Source organism: Platichthys flesus, chromosome 4 (genome assembly GCF_949316205.1).
Source record: "Platichthys flesus chromosome 4, fPlaFle2.1, whole genome shotgun sequence".
Lineage (NCBI taxonomy): Eukaryota > Metazoa > Chordata > Actinopteri > Pleuronectiformes > Pleuronectidae > Platichthys > Platichthys flesus.
Genome location: NC_084948.1, coordinates 23,989,751 through 24,008,006, shown reverse-complemented (window position 1 = coordinate 24,008,006; position 18,256 = coordinate 23,989,751). Strand labels below are relative to the sequence as shown.

The window sequence follows — 18,256 nt, the reverse complement described above, 5'->3', positions numbered from 1 at the left end:
CTAAATGAGCTGTAGTTGTCGTTAAACAATTTCATGTTGTCCGTCTGGGTTGTGATGACCTGGGACAGTTGGGGCCAGATATTTAAAATCAGGCCAGAAGTGTTTGATAACAGGAAGACAGAAGTGTCAATAAAAAGTATAGGACATGGAAAGAACATGTCCTCAGAGGCCGCTCAAGGGTGAGCGTCCCATCCCAGCCAGGGGAGAGAAAACAAAGGTGGAGGAGCAGTCGAGGGCTCGGCACGAGCACATACCCACATGATGGGGCACGCAGAGATTGAGCTATAAAAAGCAGGTTGGGCGGAGAATGGACCCTGCCCTCTCCTCGGCCAATCAATGGGCTCGCTGCGCGGGTGAATCTGGAATAGCAGTGAGTCACATGCTCGTCACGGCTTGGCTGTGGGAGAAATACTCCTTCAAACGTCTCCCCTGTGTCGGCTGTGACATTGTTTAGTGTCTCACAAGGAATTTAGCGCAAAGCTCCGGCATAATCTTTAGAACTGAGGTCAAACTTGAAACGAACACGACCTGAATCCACCTGAAGATAGTTATGTTTTACAAATTGTATCATATACCTGTGAGCAGCCACAACAAGGACACCACTCAAGCGGTAATATTGAACCAGCATGTGCGTGTTGGCTGATAAACGATGCTACAAATGTTGTCACATTTATAACTCACAACAGACGGACACCTGCACAACCACCTGCCTCCGGACAAAACACATTAACTCAGAGATTTCCACGAGGCAACTTGACACTTTTCTCTGCCGAACATAAATTTGAGAAATGCTGCCGGATGTGTTTGATAACAGTTTTTTTCCTGCGTGGATTTGGAAAAGAAGATGGAAGAGGTGGCAGGGAGCCCATTCGGAGCCCACTGAGCTGGCACTTGGCACGTGAAGGGCATTTAGCCGCACTACAAAGGAGCCCACCTGCCCTTGTTGTGTAACCGGGGACGGAGCACACAAAGTGCCATGTGAGGGCCATCACAAAGCAGACGGCTCACACGAGCCAAACAAACGTTCCTCTCCGGGGATTCGGGCCTTGGCGACACCTCTAGGGCCACGATGACCTTGTACCACTGCAGCTGGGGAAGGACAGAACTAAAAACAAACAGCCATGTATTATAAAAAGAACAGCTTCTACTATTCTGAGTCTGAGGTGTTTATAGCTGGAGTATCCTCGTAACGTTTATTGCACTTGTGACAATTACTGGCTCGCAATCACTTTGATTTAACACTGGAACAACTCTGCCTCCATGACGCACAGAAATAAATCTTCACTGCAGACGTGATATCTCATATAAACGGGGAAGCTGCTACCTGGTGCTACACTGGTCGTCTGGACCACATCACACTCAGTCTAACAACTGGCTTTCACTGCAGCAGGGGCGGATCCAGGGGCAGGGCTAGGGGGGGCACGGACCAAAGCTGAAATCTGATTGGTCCCTGAAGTTCCCCAGTCCTTTCAGTCTCTTTATATATATATATATATATATATATATATATATAATTAATATGGAAACTTATAAAATGTTTATATTTTTTTAGTCTGTGCTTGAACAATGAACATTTTTCAAAACATATCCAAAGATGTGTGGCTTTGCAAATTTAACATGTCCTCTTGTCCCAATAAGGAAGATAAGTCCAAATAATTTGACTATGTAAACAGATTTATGACCCCACTCATGAGGAAATAACTGGAAACTCACGCACACACACACACACACACACACACACACACACACACACACACACACACACACACACACACACACACACACACACACACACACACACACACACACACACACACACACACACACACACACACACACACACACACACACACACACACACACACACACACTAGCCAATAATAGTATGATCCGTGAAGTGGATTCTGAGGTGTTGTCATGTCCGTTTAAGAACCAGGTGCGGTGTCAGAAGCAGGCTCCTGTTCTGGCTCGACTGACGTGACCTTGCAGCTTCTCACCGTCTGACTCGGTGTTTACATTCTGCACCTCCCTCAGGATTCACACTCCAGCTTGTCAGCATGACACCACAGGAAGCCATATGTTTCAGGCTAACGTTTCACAAACTGAATATTTACATATGTTAATATAAATGTCCCGGATTTCCAAGGATCATTCCTCCGCTCACTGGGTGACACACATTAAAATGTTCGAAAGAATAAAACATTTGGCAGGTTGTCACACTGCACACATCGTTGTTTAGATTAATTTGCAAATATTTTTAAAAACACACCTAATTGGCCACTACGCTATTCTACATTTTCATTCTTCCAAATGTGCTGAAGATATGAAGCATCAAATTAACACACAAAAAATATCACAAACACTTAGCAACCTTTCTAACGGAGGCCTGAAACCGGAGCCTGTGATTCCAGGTATTGAGGCGTTAATGATCAGAATAATTCTTTGTGATAACAGCAACTGTTTGGTAACAAGTGTGAAAGAAGACACAGCTCCCGCTTAAAATAATACCTGATTAATACTTGAGCTGCTGGAGGGGGGGGGGCACACACACGTAAGGTACATATCTGGCAAGTGTTAGCCTCAGATGTGACCCAGTGACTGACTCTGAAATCAAACATGTTTGATATCAGATACTGGAATATTTGGGATTAATAGAAAAAAAATGAAAGAAGCTTAAGAAGCTTTTGTGCCTCGTGTCACAGGATCTTCTCCAGGCGAGTACAGAGCAGAGGAATGTTTACAGAGGTCATAAAATGTACGCACATGCAGACACGTGAGGTGGGACAAAATAATCATTATAATTATTAATTTAAAGTAAAGTAAAGTAGCTTTACTTTAAATTAATAATTATAATAATGCAGACACTTGAGGTGGGACAAAATAATTATTATAATTATTAATTTACATATGGAGATATAGATATTACTGAAATCGTGGACCACGTTTCGTGTATCGATTCCCAACCTGAGGCCATAACCTTTTTCCTTTTAATATTATTGTGAAGACTTTCCCCACGCAGTACACCGACTGAGAAGTTTCCTGTTGGCCTCTGACTTAAATCTAATAATGACCCATGATTCTTATACTGCACTGTCACCGTCAATCTTTTATATCTGATATTAATTATCCGTTTTATTCTCTTCGTAACTATTTTCATGTTGTTCTATTCTGCATTGTGTTGTGTTGCTTTTTACAATTCAAGCCATTTGAATCGCCTGGTGGCTGACAGATAAACACGTCTTTCCCAATATGTTGATATTGATGGAAATGAGTCAAGTCTTTATCGGAAAACTGTGATTATGATTATCTAACTGAGTGGAGTTTACTTTAACATGTTTCTAATATACACAGGGTTTGTTTGTTTACATGCATTTTAAAACAGAGAAAACAGACAGCTTCACATAGGAAGAAGATAAGTCCTCATAGTGGGTTAGATGTTTCACTTAAGTCGTTTGTTGTTTTTACAGTGTGGGTGGGTTCCTGTGAGCCCCCCCCACCACACACACATACTCTCAAAGAAAAAGTTTCCCCTTCTGTTCTCACTCGATCTGTGGAACTCAGTCAAACTGAAACTGCAGGAAACACATCTCTCTCTGTCCAGTAACGTTCAGATTCCTCCTCCACATTAAAAGCTGCTCTGTGATGAGCTGAGCTCATGTTGCATCAGCCGGATACTTCCTGGTTCCTTCTTCTCACCACGTGCACAAACCCGCAAACTACTGCTCCGGAGCGCGCGAGTCTCAGAGGTGCAGCGCGCGCATTCTTCTCCTTTTACGCCAAAAAGAAACAAACTTCACAGACTCGCACGTGCAACATGTGTCAGTTTCAAGCTCCGATTTCAAAATAAGGGTTTGGAGAGGTTATTATTAAAGTTCAAAACGCCTCTTACCTTCTGCGCAAAGACACAACAGAGAGGAGGTGAAGGGCTGGTTTCCTGTCAATGGGGATCAGGCATCGACCGGATACTATTGACAGATGGGTTGAACAGAGGTGTTGCCCTGAAAGTGTTCGAGCCTCCGCCCAAATAAATGGAGGGGCGTGTCATGCTATAAACGCTCCACGTTCTGCAAGTACCACCTGCAACCACTGGGTGGCGCTGTTCACTAGCAAATGCACCCCCCATGCTCGTGCTTGCTGCAGCCACCTCACACACACACACACACCACACCACATCACATCACACGTTTCATATACTGTTAATGAGCATCTTTGTGTTTTTGTTGTGTTACAACAAACAAGTGAGGACAAATCGGGATTTCTGGCAGAGAGACCTCGACACATTCAAATATATAAAAAACACGTGTACATAAAGAAAACAAACATGTGTTGACACATGCTGTGCACCCCCCCCCCCCCCCCCCAAAAAAAAAGGGATGAAGCTGTCTGTAGTCTGCTGCTCGTCAGTGGTGATCGAACTTCACAAAGCATTGAGCTACAGCCAGGTTCATCACTTGTATTGGGTCTCCTGGAAACACTTCTATCGTCATTTTCACTATTTGCATGTGTTGGCCACCGCACTATGCTGACAAGTAATACAGTCAAGAATTCCTGGATTTCTTTATTTCTCTTTAAATTATTATGATGACCTGCAGGACTCTGATCAACTCAATATTCTGAATGATTGTATGCTGGATATTAAGTGTAGTCTGGCTCAATAATTCTTGCAGGAAAAGGTTGTAACCACTGACCCGACAAAGTCAAAACCTCCACATTAAAGCACCTGCGTTCTCTGTCAATGAACATTGGATACAAGTGTAAAAACCTTGGTGTCACCTTTGATAATGGCCGACCTCTAAGAGAAGGTGCAGCCCTGGTTTCCTCACAATAGACCTGACGCTTTTGACCAATAGGCTGTACGCAGGTGTGGCCTAAGTCCGCCCAGCTGTTTGTGACTCCATGTATCTGTGAAAAAAAAGAAAAAGGGAGGCTCAGGTTATAAATGCTCCCTTTTCTTCAAGGGTTATCTATTTGCGACCATTAGGTGGCGCTGTGGACAAGCGCATGCTGCCTCCATGCTGGTCCTGCTGCAGCCGTCTCCTTGAGGCCTCCTGGATGGCGATCACACACCAGCACACACACACACACACCCTGCAGTCACATCTTAATTTTGAAATTTGGCTCCGTGTCAGTATGCATATGTTCACATCTTCCCCCTGCTGTTCCTCCTTCCTCCTCATCCTCACGTCAGCAGAGGGTGATTATTGCGTCGCATGTGAAAGTTTCCCAAATTCTCAGTGGAGGGGAAACAAAGCTGTCACGCTCTATTCTCCCAAGTTCCCTGCTGGGGCTGGAGAACGCCGCTGCACCACGTTGTGATCCTCTTACCTCGGCCTGATGCTCGATATATGAGCAGAGACCTAAACTCCTGCTCCAGGATTTGGGATTATCGATATAAGGGGATCCGGCAGTCAGCAGAAGCCGGGGCTCCGTGCAGCCTGGGATGGAGAGATTCCCTCCAGCTATAGATCAGTAACTCCTCAGGCCTCTCAGGGACTAACTGCAGAGGTTGTTGCGATCAGCTGGGGAGCGGCTGCTTCATGATTCCCTTCTTTGCTTTGACTATAACTACTACATGTATCAGAGCTCGCAGAGACGTAATTGGGGAGAGAAGTGCTGTATATGCTGCCTTATCTGACATTTCTGGATTTACGGTTGACTGCCGCTCACCCTGTGGGCCAATTGTGGATCGCCTTGATAAATGGGAGTCAGTGCTCTAAGGTGATTTTGAAGTAATGCAGTTCCTGTGGGACCTCGGAGGAGGAAGTACTTCGTAAGAAATACTTGCACGCCCCCCCCCCCTCTCTATCCAGATATTGCAGCATTTTTGCTCCTTTTAGACTCAGTACCACTTCTGGTGGATCGTCTGAAACCTCCCCTGCGTCTTACCCCCCTTCATAGACGACAGCCGGTGGATTCCGTGTCAATGCAGTTCTCACTCTGTACATTATTTCCCTGTTCTGCTGCTCAGGAGCTCCAGAGCTGGTGGTTTTCATTCAAGCCGTTTTAATGAGGACAGAATAGACGTGAGACACCAGGAGGATGCGGTTAATTACCTTGTACAATAGAAAACAAGTGGCACTGGGGGTCCTGAAGATCTGCACTTGAACCAGTCACTGCCAGTGTTTTGCATAACATGAAAAACTGAATGTTATTAATGACAAAAGAGAATATCAGCACACTCGTCCCTCTGCCTGATAGACTGTCTATAAGAGCCGTTAACATCCATCTCAACCACATTTAAATTAAAACCAGTCCAGTCAGGTTGATCCAGGCCACAAAGGACCCCCCCCCCTCAAATCCTCATAATGACACAGAAGGAATATTAAGACATTTTGGGGGAAATTTGCTGGTTTGCTAAAAATATTCAACACTCTCACACTCTCACGCTTTCAATGAGTGATGCTCACCTGATTTATTCACCGGCGACCTTTGCGAATGAAAATTAATATAAACAACAGCAAAATGTTAAAATAACCTTAAAAATGTGTATTTCATGTATCACCACTGTTTAGCTCTGCTCAACTCAAATGTACACAGGGCTTTTTACATTTTGTATCCACTGTCTTCTGGTGCTGAAGCCGTGTTCCTCCAAACCAACCCACAAGGGCGACGCCTTTGACCGCGTGAGAGACTGAAAACGTTCTGGAGGACAATGTCTCAATCCTGGAGAAAAATGCAGCCAGTCGGTCTTGAAAGGATCAGGTTCCATACCGCGTGCCCCAGGTGCTCAAATCGTCAGAAGCTGATTGTTCCTGAGAACCACAGGCAACCTCTTCTTAGAAAAACAATGATGAAAAGTACATGTGCTTCTCCTGCTCCACATACTCAGCAGTGAAAAGAACAAGTGGTCTCGAGAAGGAAAGTGAACTTTATTCTTTATATAACAGAATGGGAGAAAAATACAGAATAATCACAAGAATGAATAAACTTCTCTTAGTTTGTGTCATTAATGGTCCATTATTGTGTCGGTCAAAGTGCAGCACAGTGGGTAAAGAACCATTAGACATAATTACCTTAAAGATATTCTCTGTATGCTATTTCAGCAGGTTTTTATCCTTTCCACAGAAGGTGTTTAAACATCACACACGTCACAATCTCGTGTTTCCATGACAGCTCTTGTTGCTTTAAATCCGAATTTGAGCGCTAACATCAAATAGCCGCCAGCGTTTGTCCCGAAAATGATTAGATAAAACATCACGTGACCTAACCAACATTTCACAAATTAACCTAATTCACATTGCATTTCTAATTCCTCTTGTCTCTGCATTAAAGAGCATTTATCAGGAAAACCTCCAGTCGCACAATCTAGTGCATCACAACAGGCGTGTTTACATTAGAGCTGCAGCGGCGTGCACGGTGGAGCCACTGCCTGACTTGTTTAGTCTCAAGGGTCAGCCTCTGAGAACATCCTCTTTGTGCATGTCATCGCTTCACTTCTGACTACGACAATATTGGATTCCCCTGCATCTTTCCCTCCAGGCATTTCTATCCTCGTGTGTTCACGAGAAATACACAAAAACAAGACAATTTGTTACAACACAGAATACACTCTGCTGCTTTCAGGGTTAGGAAATCTTCTCATGTGCAACACGACACACACACACACAAAAACACGTTACTTGTTTTACTGCTCAGTATGTGTGTGTGTGTGTGTGTGTGTGTGTGTGTGTGTGTGTGTCCTGCTTATTTCCTGGCAGTCGTATCTGCAGGGGATGGAGATGAAATAACCATGTATGCATCTGAAAGCATGTTAGTATGCAGCTAGCATGCAGTTATTGTGATGATTTATCTCATAGACTGTGTTTAAAGATGGACGAAGGGAAATTACATGCGTGTCTTGATCGCCCCCTAGTGGCTGGCTGCAGTATCATAAATCCAAGCTCCTCCATGTTAGTGGATGGGACATTTCCTCAAAAAAGGTTTCTTTCATTGTAGGCATAGTTTGTATCACACTGATTTATGTTCAAGTTTGGTTTTAATTAGTTATTTGAGATGTCATGATTGACAGCTGAGGCTGCCTTGCGATTGGCCGAGCTCCGTCCCCCGATCAGCGAGATGACAGGATTCAGGAGGAGATGGAGATGCGTTGTCCATCTTCAAACACAGAATTACCTCCGTCTGTGGTTTGATCTGCATTTCTTTGTCTGTCTGTTAGTTCGCAGGATTAATCAAACACCTCTGGACCGTTTAACACAAAACTTTACATTCTTTAACATAAGTAGTAGCACATTTTTGTTGTTGTTGACATTTCAACAACTCTCGGATCTAAAAGAATGACATGAAGGTGAGTGATGGAGCAGCAGGATTAGATTCAGGGGACTGATGGGCCTCGTTGGGAGAGATGAGCTCCACCGAGTTTCTTGTGGCTCGACACTGATTTACTGTCATTAATAACAATAGTGAGAGAAATGTGCTGCAATAGTTGCTCTGAACCAGACATCAGATGTACTTTTTCAAAACAAATGCAGACAATTAGTTTTGGCAGAGGAACACTGACGATGACACGATCCGATGAGGGATGATAAACTTCTTTCTACAGACCTGGTTGCTTCAGGTTCACGCAGAGTGATCCTCTCAGAGGACGAGAAAAGGCTTTTTTTTTAAATGCTTTGCTGACACACAAAAATAAATGACACGCTCATGATACTTTTGGCTAAACACAGGGGGATGGTCCTGAATATAAATGTGTTGTTTTTTTCCTTCAGCTGCAGGGGAGGAAGATCAAAAACCTGCCATATGCTACAATACACAGCTTAAATGACTGAGAGTCTGCACTAATGCAGTAGGTGTGGATCGCAGTGAATCAAAGCCTTCGCTTTTATCCGGGCTGCCCACAGTCAGTTCTTGTTTTACTCCTAACAGAATTACTGTTATAAAACGCGGATTGAATCCTGAAAATGTTTCCAAATGAAATTCGGTTGTGTGGAAAAAGGGGGAGTTTAAGAAGACGGCTGGAAAATCAAGAGAGGACACGATCAGTTATCACAGTCGTCTGCGAAACACAACCTGAGGAGAGGGAACCTGTCGTATTAAAGAGCATCTAAACGACGCTGTGCCTGAGTGAGCGAGTTCAGCTGCGACAGATCAGTCACCTCTGGTCCTCAGCTCGCACATACCTCAGTTAGAGGTCAGGTCAGGTCACGTCCTACTTGTCTGTGAAACACAAAGATGCACCGTTGATGGACTGTCTCCACGACATCACAGCTCGGACGGCCTCAAAGGTTTTCACTTGAGACTGACCAGTGGTGTCTGGGATAATAACCATTATCATATGTAAAACCCACTGTAAAAAATGACTGTAATTCAGACAAATCTAATCTATTAATATTAAATCCGTCTATTTTATTTGTATTATCTTTCTCCTTAACTTATTTTAACTTAACTTATCCCTTTTACTTCTTTAACCCTTTTAAATCTCTTTACCTCTTTTATCTTCCAATTACCCCCCCCCCCCCCCCCCCCCACACACAATTGTAAATACTAGCCGAGACGATGTGGATTCAGGAAATCAAGTTTACTTGTATCTTCATTAGTTTTAAGTCCGAACACGAATGCAGAATTTGAGGAGATTATTGGAGTATATGAGCTCTACTGAGTGAAACTCTAGTCTTTTAGATGTTTGAATGATTTTAAAAGGGTCACACATGAGTTCATACTACTCTCATGTCTTTATTGTGGTGTTACCAGGCCTCTGGTGCAGATTGCTGCAGCTCGTCTTCCACCGGCCTCCCTTCATGTTGCAGGATTGATTTAAGATTTTTAATGTTCACCTACAAATCGATAGACTACAGCTCCAAACCATCTCTCTGACCTTTGACAACCCCCCCCCCCCCCCCCCCATCCAGGTCACTCAGGGTCCGCTGACCAGTTAAGATGTCCCCAGATCAATGTCACAGCACAGGGGACGTGGTGTCATCCGGCTGACCCCTACGCCGCCCGTCTTAAAACACATTTTTATTCCCCCCTGGCTTTTTGCTCAGCACGACATTTTTTTTTTAATTGTTATGGTCTTATTGCTTTTACTACTTTATTGTCTATTAAATGGGTTTTGGTTTTTTTATTAAATTGCTTTATGATATTTACTGATCCGGTTGTGCCGTATAAAACTGTTGTTTCTAAAAGTGATTTACAGATAAATGTATTTGTTAATAAATGCTCTTACATAATGCTCTCACATTAATAAAAACACAGAATTTGGGCTTTTTCTATGCTTTTCTGTAATAATCCCAGTGGAATGTGCTGAGGTTTCTCATGAACATGGTGAAAAATGAACCAGAGTCTTCTGCCACACAAAATGATCCCGATCAGAATCGATTTATTTGAATTAGCAGTTTGAACAGATTGCTGAACTTCACGACACACATTGACTTGATGTGATCTACTGCAGGAGAGAAACTGAGCATGACTTAATGCAAAGTGGAATCTCTGTGTTGGTTCAGTTACTAGTGCATTATATACTACAGTCATGAACAATCCAAATTAGGGGATTTTATCACTTTGCTTCAACTGCAAATTACTGACTTAATAACGGGGCCATAAATAACCACATAAATGCTCCTGGTAGCTGAATAAATTCAAACATTACAACACAAATGTTACAGACACCCATTAAAAGTGTAATAATTCAAAGCATCTTATTATTTTGTGCAAATTACAACATTTTTTATGCGTCCCACAAGGCAAATTAACAACCAACTCAGTGATTAAATACGTGGACGTAAGTGCTGGTGAAACTAAAAATTGCTCCGTGTCTTTGACACCATAATACTATCTGCATTTAAATACAAAATAATCAAACAAACTAACGTTCTAAAATATTCTCATTTCTCTGAGCTCTCATCATGTGTAAGGATTCTGCTTCTCCTCCGCTGGGCCACAGTTGTCAGTTGTGTGTTTCAGACGACACACCAGAGTCAGCAGAGCCTATAAATGGCTGCTGGCTCGTGCTGGATGGACTCGGCAGGGTTGTGGGTTTTAGCATCTAGCTGCTGGTAATGTTGGACGCTGCCCAAATGGACCAATCTGCAGCAAATGGGGTTACACAGCACCTAATGTTGCAGCTGGTGTTTGAAAGCACACAAGCTCACAATTTTCTCCCAGTTTAGCAGAAAAGACTCAAACTCAAAAAGTGGGTTTTGGTGGCGCGCAAGGTTGACACTTTAAGATGAAGGTGATTGTTAACACTCAGTCGGGGCTGGAATCCATTCTCGATCCTCGTCTCTGTGGAGACAATCATCCTCTAATAACAGTAATCTATCTCCTCGTTGGCCAGGACAATAGCTGTTCTGCAGGGGATGTAGACCTGAGAGAGGGAGAGAGAGAGGGAGGGAGAGGGAGAGAGGGAGGCAGAGACACAGGGAGGGAAGAGAGCAGGGAGAAAAGTGAGATGACAATTGGAGATTAATGACGTTAACGTGATCAACGATTTTTGGAGATTACTGACTCCTCCGGTTTATCCTGTTTTTAGGAGTGAGAGAGTCGGTGGTGCCTTGATGATCAGACCTGATTGCTTCTCACAATCAAGGTCAGTGAGACAGGGAAACGAAGACGAGGAGAAAGAGAAAGACAAAACAAAAACTACAACAAATGGCTGGGCTATATGTGGGTGGATATGAGGACCTAGTTGAAAACTGCTGTAAACAGCTGCAATGGAAGCTAAAGAGTGGAAAAAAGACAGTTGATGACATGATGCGCTTATTATGCGCAGTTTCATTTGCATTCTGCCTGGTGTCAGCCGGTTTCAAACCTTTATCTGTCTCTACCCTGCTCTGTGGGATCATAAATACACCATAATACAGCTGAATTGCAAGTTCTAGAACTGTCTATACCCAAAATATTCACCCGGTTCACACTGCACAGATTCTGTTTGCATTGAAGACAGTATTTCTTATGTTTCACACGTTCTTGTGTTCATATGTGTTTACTTAATTGTTTCTTTGTACGTCAGACGTGGAGGTTCTGTCTCGTCCAGGTGATTTGTTTGTTGATTGATTTGTTTGTCGGCAGAATTGCATAAAAACACTGAATTTCTATGCAACCTGGTGGACGGATGGAACATGAGCCAAGAAAGCAACGGGCTGGATTGAGGGTTTTATTTCTACCTTCTTCAACATTACTAACTTTAAGTGGTTCCTGATTAGAATCCCAGCTTGGCCTTTTCTCTGTTCATGTGGAGTTTGCATGTTCTCTGAATTCCCAGGGAATGATGAATGGATCTTGATGAATAGAGTCAGTCACACAAAAGGGGAAACGTATGAACAGGCGTGTGCAATTTGGTGCAGCTTGTCTGGATTTCGGGGGCTTTTGCTCGAGTGTCATTCTATTTTACTGATGTTTATATTTTCAATATCCCCTTTGTTTCTGCTACACTGCAAATGTCCTTGTAGTTGGACTAATACAGGATCGTCGCTTTGTATCCAATGAATTCCTAATAAACCTCTTAACTGAGTCATGCTCCACAGTCGCTTCCACGCTAAGTTGGGAATCCTCCCTGGGAAACCGTAAACAGATGACGCAGCAGAAACTGCTGCATGAAGACGAGCGGGTTGCAGATCTGCAGTGAGATGAAGAGTCACCACCGCCTTCGCCTCTGCCACTGAACCGGGGCTGCAGCAGTTCACTTTAAACCTTGATCTATGGAGAATACACGTTCCTCATTCATTGATTAAACAGTCTCAGATTCATCACATTAGCATTACGTTGCATCGTGAGCTTGTGCACTCGGATGAACCATCTCCAAATGAGCAGCCCAGCCCGGAGTGAGGAAGCAAAAAAGAAAAAAGAAAAATCCAAATTTTCAATCAATGCAATAACTGTGCGTTTCATCATCTCTAAATATTGGCTGTGCATCAACTGTAAATGTGGGATTCTGTGAAGCTATAGGCTAAAAGAATCTCCTGAGCTCTAGTGGACTGAAGAAAAACAAAAATATGTCAGCAAAAAATAAGCAAAGCACAAAAAACAGAGAGGGAACCGAGTGTGGAAATGTCAGACACCTCGTGTATATACAGTGCAAGTGTGCATTGGGGGTGTTGGTTCGGAGCAGCTAATAAAGAGTTTGATCAATCCCTTTGATATTCACAGTGTCATTTGGAGGCGACTAGCCATCGTGTACCATTTGTCATTTCAGATGAATGCCAGAGGAACGGCCGAGCAGAAGTAAACGATCCCGCGTTTCCCCGCGGATAAAACAAAAGTGAGAAAGAGAGCAGAGCCGTAAACAATTCAATCACCCCCCCGAACTCTGGGAGCCGCCCCTCGGTGTCAGTGGATCTGAGCCCACTGTGGATGTGTTTCTTTGGCAACAGTTTGTCACAGAGGGAGTCGAGCAGCCCGGCGCTGAAAGCACTGACACAGACACTGGTGACTAATTAAACAGTCACAGTGGGAGAGTCTCCACGCAGGAGCACTGCAGAGAGAGAGGGGGAGAGAGAGAGAGAGGGGGAGAGAGAGAAGGGGAGACAGCTCAGTGAATCACTGCACCTGTTTAGACGAAAGCGACCGCCGCGGCTAACCTTGAAAGTGTCAACAGCTTTCACTTCCACCAAACAGACAGAAACACAGACCGAGTCCAGAGTCAACACGAGGAACAGGGAGCAGACGAGTGTCCTGAGTGTTGGCACAGCAATTTCGTGGGAGACGTTTTACTCCTCACAACAGAAAAGGTGCAAATTAGATTCGTACTCTAACTGTCACGTGAATAAAAAAACATTTTATCGGTTAACAGAAGTTTCATTTCATCTGTCTTTAAGGTCCAGTGTGTAGGACACAAAGGTTGCTCCAGTTTCAGTGAGCAGCAGTTTGCAGCAGCCTCATCATCTCCCAGTGATAATAACTTCCCATTACTGGTTAACCACTGATAAGTTCTGATTCAATCACTCATCCATCAACCAGGATTAACATGCTTGTCTCAGACGCCATGTCAGACGTGGTTCTCATCTGTGTAGCACTAAGTTTGCAGAAATCGAACCTGGACCTCCTGCGTCTGACTGGACTCGTGTGAATCAGTGCATGAAGCTCTCGGCTGCTTTCTGATGAGTCGCTTGGAGTAGGTGTTGATCTCTTCATCGACAAAACACTCACAAGCCACATTTCAATATCCAAGCAACAGCAGCAGTCAAATCCAACAGGGTTCACTGAGACAACGAAAGCTTTGCAAATCGGATGATTGGTCCCAATTGCTGATGTCAGAGCGGCCAATCAAAATGAGACGAGGTGCATGAGCTGTGTTGAGAGAAAGTTAGCCGGGGCAGTTTGTCCTTTTTTTGACTTCTTGCGTTTCGTGGACACTCTCTCCCTCGTCTGGAGTTCACACGTGAGGATTCAGAGATTCTTCTCCCTTCACGAGCAGAGTCCAGGCTTCAGGCTAATACTGGATCTGATCAATGTTCAAACACACCGATAAAGGATTCATGAGGTGCTTTCACAGGAATATCTCATCCTCCAGGTGTCGGTCTCCTGACCCCGGCTGCCGGTGAGACCACCGCCTGAATATCTGTGCACTTTAACTCACCAGACATGTCTCGGTTTCTCTTCATTAAACGAGGATCAGCTCCCACTTAGCGCCTCTGCACACGCAGCTTGTACTTCAGGCAAAGACCAAAGATCTGAGTGGGTAACAACATAAACCGGACTAAGATGGTAAACTGAGCCAGTGCTAAATTAAAGGAGCCATAATCCTAAAAATGTATCTGTTATTATTTCCCGATTTGCTTTAAGATTTATTGGACTTTTCCCCCCAGGCCTATCTCCTTCCTTCCAACAAGTCTCTGGAAAATTCTTTCGGTATCTTTGCATAAATTGCGTTACATGGATGGGAGACATGGCGTTTTCCCAAAGGTAAAGCCAAAGCGTCTTGTTTGCCACCTAGTGGATGTGTGCAGTACATGTCAGAAACTCTGCCTCCTCCTTTTTATCAGAGGGAACATGGGCCAAAATAAAAAGTCACAATAACATAAAATATATATATATATATATTGTTTAAAGATAGTTTTTTGTAGATGTTAGCATACTGAAGAATGTCCAATTACTAATTTTTCTGCCCAGTTTGTTTTTAATTAGTAATTTGACACGATTGAAAAACAGGTAAAATGTCATAAGTGGATCTTTATTTACAGTCTGAGGGAAACATTACCTGGTGGAGGTAAACAAAAAAAGAAGCTAAATGAAGCTTCAGTAAAGTGGAAAAACTTAAAATAAGATCCTGATTCCACGTCGTAACTTTTTTGAGGCGACAGTGTTTCAGTCTTCAGCTCACAGGAAGATTTACAGGACAAACTTTAAAAGAGAAGTTTAAATGACCTGATCTGCATCACACACACACACACACACACACTGTAAACACACACTCACGATCACATCCCGTTACATATGAATGCAGGCTCAGTTCAGTATATGTTCCATATGCACGTATAGGGACTTCACAGTGCTGCATATATGTGAGTTAAGTGTGGAGCAGGTCGTCTGCGTCTTGTCACACTTTGACTCGGTTACTTCACACACACGCAGGCCTCAGATCTCCCTGATGGAAATGTGCATCTTTTGATCATTTGCAACAAGCCCGCCACACTCTCTACTCACTTCAGCTTCATTTTTTCCGTGAATCTGTCAAAGGAGACAACCGCTTTGAAGCGTGCAAAGTTTATCAAAAGGTTTCCGAGCGGCTAATTACTCATCAGTGTTTCTTAGTGTTACGTCTGACACCATAACGCTCAAACAAAACTGTGAATTTGACAAATACCAGAGGAGGTTATGATACATTTTTCCTCACTTTGGGGATTTTAGGTCCCCAACTCAAGTTTGGGCTTTGATTGATGAATTCTTAACGTTCAATTTGAGTAGTTATTGATGAGAGAGATTCTCCGGAGCGTCGAACTGTCAAATCTCTCAGACAAAGGCTGCAATGTTTTTACTTGCATAAAGAGAAGAGTGCGTTTCTCATCTGTTTTTAATTCATCATCACGGCAACTTGTTTCAACACATCATCAAAACATCGTTCTCCTCGTATTACCATGGGTGAAATGAAATGAGCCGGGAAAGAGCAGATTCCTAAAAAAACACTTAAAAACCTGTAAAATAATCAAATACACTTAAAGAATAATGAGGAGCCACTTAATACACATTAGTACCGTCTGTATTTAATGGCTACAAATATTATAATTTTATATAGCACTAGTCACTGATATTGGTGTTATTAGAAAGAATATGTGTAGATTAGCATTACATTTTTAAACATATTTAGAGATATATCTAATAAGGCACATTTTCTTTAGGATTTACAACTAATAGGTTCATTTATTTGTTAATAAATGATATATAATTAATATGAGTGAATACTTTTGGATGTTATAATTGTCAGCATAGCACCTTGTTGTTCTGTGCTATCGTCAATGTTATCAAAGACTCAAACTGTAACTTTACTCCAATGAGCATCCGTTGTTTTGTTTTGCAGACTCACATCAATCAACACTTGATTCTAAACTACGGCAGAACAATGTACGACAGGGGAAACATTAGATTAAAAATAAATATAATATGAGGTGAAGCAATGGTTGGATTAACGATAACTGCAGCACATCAACGCTCTCTGATGCTGAGCAGGAGGAGCTGTGTGTAAAACTCTAACATATTAGTTTAATCTTACGAACCACATTTTCTTTCCTAGTGAAATATTATTTTTGAGACTGAAACACAGCATGAAATCAACTACTTCATCTATTCCACTATTTTCAAAGCCTGCTCAGCATCTGCACAGTTCCTGTCTTCTTATTATTTTTGTTTATTTTGGGGAGGGTGCAGGCCTTTCTCTTTTCAATAATTCAAGAAAAATTCAAATAGAAAACGCCTGGAAGAACCATAGAGATGTCAAAAGACAAGAGTCCGGCTTCAGATTAGTAAACAGGGGGCGTTACAGGTACACAGGGTTCACCACAGTGGACCAAGCCTCCTCGGAGCTCTCGCCTCCGCTGGTTTCATCCAATTATGTGCATCCTCGCTCTGAGGAGTGATGCCTTCGCCGAGGATATGAGAGTTTATTATCGCTCTGTAATGAGGACGCTGGAGAACTTTTAAAAAATACACGTTTGTGCAGATGTAAAAAAGCAACAGTTGTTAAATTAATCACGGTTTGTGTGGGCACCTTTTGCAGCCCCCCTAGGTTCACCCGACCTGATTATTCTCATCACATCCAGGTAGGAGGAGGAGGAGGAGGAGGAGGAGGAGGAGGAAGAGCATCTTTATGCAAGACTACAGTCTGAACATGCAATCTCTATAATAGTGCCTACAGGTGATACAGTGTGTGCATTGAGGTCCCCAGCATTTATGTCAGCTCCATTTCACCCACTTCCTTTCATTCCCTATTCATCAGCGGTGGTGCCAACATTAGCGGATGACTTGTTCACTCAACTTCACACTCATGGCCGAGAGGGACGCGGGCGAGGCGGCGCTGTGTGTGAATTAATAAGAGTTAGAGAAGATTTAAGAGAATGTGGAATTCGGAGTCCTCACCTGATGAAACCTAAGCTAATACGACGGAGGATCACAGCCGGCATGAAAGAGGACGGGTGGACAGAGTCTTAAATAATGCTGAGTTGATGCTCTTAAAGGCAGTGGCGGTTTTGCCAAACACATTTGCGATGCATTAAAGTGCGTCCGTCGCTTAATATGGAGAAATATCCTGCGTCCAACAACAGCAAGATGTTCTGGATTAATCTGAGGAGGTCTTCTCGAGGGGATGAGGGTCAAACAAACATCAGATAAACAACATTTCACCATGTTTGACTAGAGCACTGACTCTCCATGTTTTGTTTTTTTCACTAAACCCAGAATGATGATGTGATGACCACTTCACACACTTCACTGTCCCCGCACATGAATTGGATTCATCAACATTAGATCTAAGCCCGAGCAATCAGCAAAGTTACAGCTGGAGTGTTTGCGTATCTGCGCCTCGCTAATTCATCCCCCGACCTTATTCATAAACATCGTGTTGCCTTTCAGCGACTTTAATCAGGAAAACAATTACATCGGGAGGCAAACGTGCGCGCTCCTCGAGGCGCCTGCTCAGAATGCACCTCAGTGTTTCTTTCTCTTTTTCAAGGACCGACCTATTTCGTGCTGTTAAGCCCTGAGCAGTCTCCTCGATGGAAGCCCGGTGGTTCGTCCTGCCAGATATTTTTCTGCATGATGTTAAGAGCCGAGCACATGAAAAGGTAAATTTTAACACCATCAATAATGCACATTGTTTGGTTGAGAATCT

General features: G+C 43.2%; 1 protein-coding gene across 1 annotated transcript in view; it reads right to left on the bottom strand.

Annotated features, from left to right (window-relative positions):
* Positions 1-10,298: 10,298 nt before the first annotated feature.
* gbe1b (glucan (1,4-alpha-), branching enzyme 1b) overlaps positions 10,299-18,256 on the bottom strand; it is a 77,441-nt gene continuing 69,483 nt past the window's right edge. Inside the window, exon 16 of the mRNA XM_062385479.1 lies at positions 10,299-11,302. Within this exon, the coding sequence (XP_062241463.1) occupies positions 11,240-11,302 (63 nt within the window). The 3' untranslated portion in view covers positions 10,299-11,239. The remainder of the gene's footprint in view (positions 11,303-18,256) is intronic.